The sequence below is a fragment of the Perissodus microlepis genome, chromosome 1 (genome assembly GCF_051167445.1).
Source record: "Perissodus microlepis isolate ML-2025 ecotype Zambia chromosome 1, ASM5116744v1, whole genome shotgun sequence".
In the NCBI taxonomy this organism is placed as follows: domain Eukaryota; kingdom Metazoa; phylum Chordata; class Actinopteri; order Cichliformes; family Cichlidae; genus Perissodus; species Perissodus microlepis.
Window position 1 is genome coordinate 15,268,518 of NC_140461.1, and position 6,051 is coordinate 15,274,568.

The window sequence follows — 6,051 nt, forward strand, 5'->3', positions numbered from 1 at the left end:
TACAGAAAATAAACATTTGTAGAGGACAGTAGCCAAATGTTGGCAGCGGTAACCTTGTGAACAACGGGTCAGTGGTTCACATTCCTGAACAGCCTGGCAGGCAAAGCTGCTGAAGCACAACAACACCCATCATGATACTGTAGAGGAAGATACCCATACCCATTATAAGTTGGCTTCCAGACGCTGAGGTGCCACAGACCAAAGATACATTTTCTCCGGTACAGCACTCATCACAACTGTCTGCCAAGCATAATATAAATGCCAATGATTTGATAAAAACTGTGGATATCTTCAAAATCAAACTGAAGGTAAAGGTTTTATGGTTATTGCCAGTTGCACTGACTGCTTCTACTTCCTTCAGATGATTTCTGCTCATTTTGGTCTTTGGCTCCCCCTAGGTAGCCGTTTATACACATACACTGTGTGGGGAAAATACTCCAAATGTTCTTACTTGTCCACTCCAGGGTAATTCTGGCATTGCCACACCAGAAACTGGAGTACTTATTTCAATTCTTACCATTTCTTAGCATTTACATCCAGTGGCTCAAATGGGCAATTTCTCGGGCCAGGTGGGGCCTCTGGGCCACATGTTTGACACCCCTGCTGTATAGGGTTTGAAAGTCTGTTTTAAATACAGCAGTCTATTTACCGCATATTTTCCCAATTTTTTTCAATTATTTTCTGATATTTTTTTTTTTTATATTTAAAGTTGTTTCTAATCATCTGACAAAAGTATTTTCTACAACTGCCTAATGTTATTTTATTTACATTTATAGTTTTTATGAGCTATCGAGTTATTAGAGTAAAATCCTACACGTCAGGTTTTCAGAAACACTAATGCTGCTGCTTGTGGCTCTGGAAGCCGATAGCCTGAAATAGTTTGTGATTGGTCTACAATAAAAAAAATCTGAGTTAATATTATTTTTCCACATCTGCACAGTGTGATATCCAAAAGCTGAATTTTGTTAATAAATTAAAATGTTTTATAAAGCTTTCAGCCCTTCACAACACTTTAAAGTAGTGGATGATTTGTTTCTGTGCCAACAAGAACAGCAACTCTGCATGTTTACCAGTTCAGTAGATTAAACGGGTAAATATGTCTCATGCTGTGTGTATAATCAGTGTTGTCCTTTTAAATGAAGGTGTCTTGACTTTCTGGATACTAATAATATGTTGCCTCCCCTTTTGGGACCGATAGGTAGTCTAGACAGTTATATTATAATAGTGACTGTAACAGGGTGCGAATCACATGTGACATCCCTATGATCAGAGCTGATGTCCTGGTAATTGGTGTTATCCTTTGTGTCATCCCTGTAATCTGCAGTGTCCTGCACGAGGAGCCCACCAGGCGAGGAGAAACGGAGGCCATGTGTGATCTGTCACAGATCAGCATTGCCTCCTTCAAATTAAATCTAATGTCCTGTGATAAAGGCTGCATAAATATCTGAACAGGACTAATATAGAAAATATTTACATGCTAGCACTGTAACACAAATACTGTATAGATCAAGTGTAACACTCTGCTCAAATGATTTATTATGTTGAACCGATGAATTTTTCAAATATATTTTCTTTATTTATAACATATACATAAAAAAAAAAAAAAACTGTCTGCCAATGGATAGCTATGTTAATAAGGGCTTTTGTGTCATAACCAGCTTTTCTGTCATGCTTTCAGAACTATCAAGTTCCAACAATGGTAAGACTTTTCTAACTTTTTTATATATTTTCTAAGTGATAGAAAGCAGTTCTGGTGACCTTATTAATATGATGAATAAAAACTTAGATCACAATCCAAAATAATGCCAAGATTCCCAAATTCCTCACAGTGTTTCATAGAAATGGATAAATATGAACAAATTTTCTGTCTTGTCTCTGTTCAGTTCTAAAAAGTTTTGAGGCAACCATCAGATAAGTGCAGGTATTAACTTGTGAACAAGGGTTAGATCATCAGAGGAAAATGATAAGTATAACCCTGGATCATCTGCATAAGAATGTCAGGATATATCGTGATTCTTTATGACAGCACCAAGCAGGAACATGTAAAGGTTAAAGAGTAATGGAGCAAGGACTGTTCCATTAGGAACCCCTGACTGACTTTTTATTTCTGCAAATCTAAAACTTTGAAGTGTCAATGTGTTGAAGGCAGCAGTGAGGTCAGGTAGAACTGACTGAAACTCATTGTGAGTCACTGTTGATCTTCAGGTCATTGATGACTTCGGTAAGAGCTGTTTCTGTGCAAAGTTAAAGTCACATGCACGATTATTACAGCTTTTACTGTGTTTTAACGGAGTACGTGATAAACCCACACAGCACGGGTGAGAAGAATAGAGCAAATACGCCATCTATTGGAGAACCACAGAAAACACATTTGAATTTAAACCTTGGGGTGACAGTTACATGCTGATACAACACACAAACAATTATAAACTGCATTAATTTCCACAGCTTTGTGCTTGGATATGCTTTCAGTGTTTGCTTGTTTGATATGTGGCGTATTTTTTTCCTGCATATTTTAGCCTCCCTCGGGTGAATTAACTGTTCTTTTTAGTCACGTTAGTGTGCATCTATTATTTTCATGCTTGAGCACTGCAATTACACACATAGGATAGACAGATGTAGATTTTTATTGCCACACAGGAATTTACTTGTTACAGCAGAGCAGAAAAAATGATCAGAAAACAATTAAAATAGAAAAATAATGTACAAAATGCTAAACTGCTAAAATGCAGTACATGAATTATATTTAATTCATGTTCTGCTTTAAAATAAAGTAGTATCTGTAGCTCATATTTTTCCAATTTTCCTATTTTTTTCATGGTAAGGAATTTTTACTGTAGGATGTCATGTGTCACAAAAGTCCAGAGAATAACCTTTATTTTGAAATCTGCGACGTTAGTACTTCCTCCTGCCGGTTAGACTCTACCGAGAAAAACGAACCGAAATCGCGGTCTGTCGACGAAAGGACTTCGCGGTGAAGAAGTGAACCAACGGAAAACAAAATGAACTCGATGGAAAAGAAGCTGGCGGATTTGATACGTGAACACCCGAATCTGTACGATCCGAGACGGCGGGACTACAAAGACAACATGAAGGGGCATCTGTCGTGGAAAGAGATCGCGGACGCCATGGGAAAGTCGGAGGAAGAGGTGAAGCTGAAATGGAAAAATCTGCGCGACAAGTTCTGTAAAGCGAAGAAGCGACTGGCCAAGAGACACTTCCCCCTGCTGGACGACAACGAGGACCCGGCAGACAGGCATACCCCCGTGTTGTACAGCCAGCTATCCTGGCTCACCGCCTATGTCAAACCCAGAGGAGAAAGAGGCATGGGGGAGCCAGAAGTGTGTGTCCGCCATTCGGTAAATTGCATTTTTATGTTTAGTAGATTAGCTTTTGCTAAGCTTCGTAGCTTAGCTACAGCTAACTAACTTAGTAAAGGCCATAGTGACCGCCATCATACCGAACTGTTCCATAGTGTTGAAAGTCTGCACGTATAAACAAGAATATATAAATGGCTAAATATCGTAAACATCATAGTATATGTTGTGTTCGCTAAAATCATGAAAACGTCCAGCCATGTCATTACGAACAGATGCCTATAACAATATCCGCCTTTAGTTTTTCCAAATAAAAGCACCTGGGAGTCCGAAAGTAGCAACCATATTACTGTAGATAAACTAACACATACTCAATTTCTGAAGCTGTTGTGAGTTATTTATTTTATTAATAAGGGAACTTATCTCTGTAACATTGTAATTAGGTATTTCAATAGTACACTATACAGGGGTTTCAGTCATCGATACAGCCTCTAAATTTTATGTTTACATTTGTTTGTATGACAGTACTTTGTCATATTTGTGCTTTTTAAAAAGTATTTTTTTAAATTAAATTTGGTCTCGATTGGATATTTTAATATTTCTGTCTTGCACAAACTGTTTTGCTTAAGAACCTCAGTCAGTTTTCTGGAATGAAGTAATATTGGCCAGTAACATAACGTTGCTGTCTAATCAGCCTTCAACAGAACAGTATCACATAAATTTATTAAAGCTAAATGTAATCAGAATTTGCATAATTGAACTAAAAATTTCTCCTGTAGGTTGTTAATGAAAAGACATGAGGCAGAGCCGGAGGTGGCAATGTTGAAGATGCTCAGATTATTTTATTAGGAGTGATGAGGATGAACAAGATTAGAAATAACTGTATCAGAGGTACAGCTCAGCAATGAAGGAGGACTAGCAGAGGGTTTGTGTGACAGAGGAAGATTCTAGGGATAGGGTGAAATGAAGGCAGATGACCCCTATGGGGAGCAGTTGAAAGAAGTAGAACAGGCGACAGGTAGAGGTGAAATTTTTAGAGTCAGTGTACTTGCCCTTGTTGTGAGATGAGGTTGATGCAGTGGTTAGTACTGTTGTCTGACAGTGAGAAGGCTCTGGGGTCAAATTTCCTGGTCCAGTTCAAAGACATAGATGTTATGCTAATTGGTGAATCTAATTTGGCTGAGGGGGTGTGGGTTTGAGAGTGTTTGCCTCTCTGTTTTAGCCCTGCCTTGCACTCTGTGTAGGTTGGGTTCTAGCCCCTCTGGAACCCTGAACAGGATAAATTGTGAAGTAAAGAGATGACAGGATCCCTGCTCAGAACCAGGATTTTTTTTTCAGACAAAAGCTATAACCTTTATTGTAAAGCGTTGATCTTTACAGTCTAAAACTAGCAGTTTGTAGTTTTAGACTGTAAACCAGTAGTTTGCACCAGTGAAAGCTACTCCAGTGTTTACTTGTTTTCCTTTTCTTTGCATCCTGCTGTGATTTTGCAGCAAATGTTTACCCTCTGGTTCATTAAAGCTGGTCTTAATCAACTGCTTCTCCATGAGCATTTCTGTCTCTTTTTCACTAGCACCTAACCTGCTTGACTCGACTTTTTAGTGTTTTTAATTAGGTACTAGTACCTGATACCAGGTACATTTTTAGTACCTACATGGCCGGGATTTTAAGCAAGCTAAGTCACATTGAACAGACTACATGCCACTGATTGGCCAGGAGGTGACATCACTAGATGATTCATGAGGTCAACTCCTTCACAAGAATCAAACCCTCCAATTTTGAAATTCTGACGATCATCTCGCTGCCTGCAGCCACCTCTCTCTCTCTTCTTTTACCCTGACTCTGGCAAAAAGCCATAGACCAAGCCACATGTATAGCATCACCTTGATGTCCTCCATTGTTGTCTTGTGTTTGTGTCGCATACAAATGACATCACAAGACTTTCCAGCTGCCTTCCTATGATGATCCTATCTACATTGAGCTGGTACTCAATTGTAATAGAAAACAACCAAAGCAGAGTCAAGCGAAGTAGGTGCTAGTGGAAAAGCCTTCTTTCCCATTGGATGTTGGGACACTGGCTCACCACTCCATCTTGGGGTAGACAGTGAAATATTGCAAAAGTCTGGCGTTTGACTGCAATCTGAAAAAAAGAAGAAGAAGAAGAAAATCACTGAGCGTAATCAGTAGTGTGTTGCAATCCATGTTAGCCAGTGTTTGCTTTCTGTTTTCACACCACACAGGTAGCTAGTAAAGCAGGCAACGCTGAGAAGGAGCAAGACAAAGAGGAGAAGGCGCAGCTGGGCTCTCTGCCTGTCGTCAGCACCAGCTTTTCTCTTCCGGAGTCCTGTCCGACCAGCGATCAGGACGTGGGAGGCTCTCTTAAGCGCAAAAGACAAACATCCGCAGAAACGGAGATAAGTTCTGCAGATGCCCTCAACAACCTCAGAGATGAGGATGAACTGTTTTTGCTCAGCCTCTTGCCGTCACTGAAGAGGCTAACCATTAAAAAAAGGATGGAGGTGCGAATGAAATTTCAGCAAGTGCTTTATGCTGCTGAGTTTGAGGACTAAATAGTTCAGGTCCCAGTAAACACTGGTAGTTGGCAGTGTTTGATCTTAAGGATGTATGTTTGTATCAGACTGTATATATTTACTGTACATATTTTATAAATAAATATTTTATGGATCCTTCAAAACAGCTTTTGCTTCTTGTTTTCTTTTCTTCTTTTTCTTTT

General features: G+C 39.3%; 1 protein-coding gene across 1 annotated transcript; it reads left to right on the plus strand.

Moving 5' to 3' along the window:
- Window positions 1-2,891: 2,891 nt before the first annotated feature.
- On the plus strand, window positions 2,892-6,012 carry LOC146393598 (uncharacterized). Its single transcript, XM_084931765.1, has 2 exons — window positions 2,892-3,359; window positions 5,558-6,012. Exons 1-2 carry the CDS (start codon window positions 3,003-3,005, stop codon window positions 5,885-5,887), a joined length of 687 nt encoding a protein of 228 aa, XP_084787891.1. The 5' UTR covers window positions 2,892-3,002; the 3' UTR covers window positions 5,888-6,012.
- The last annotated feature ends 39 nt before the right edge of the window (window positions 6,013-6,051 follow it).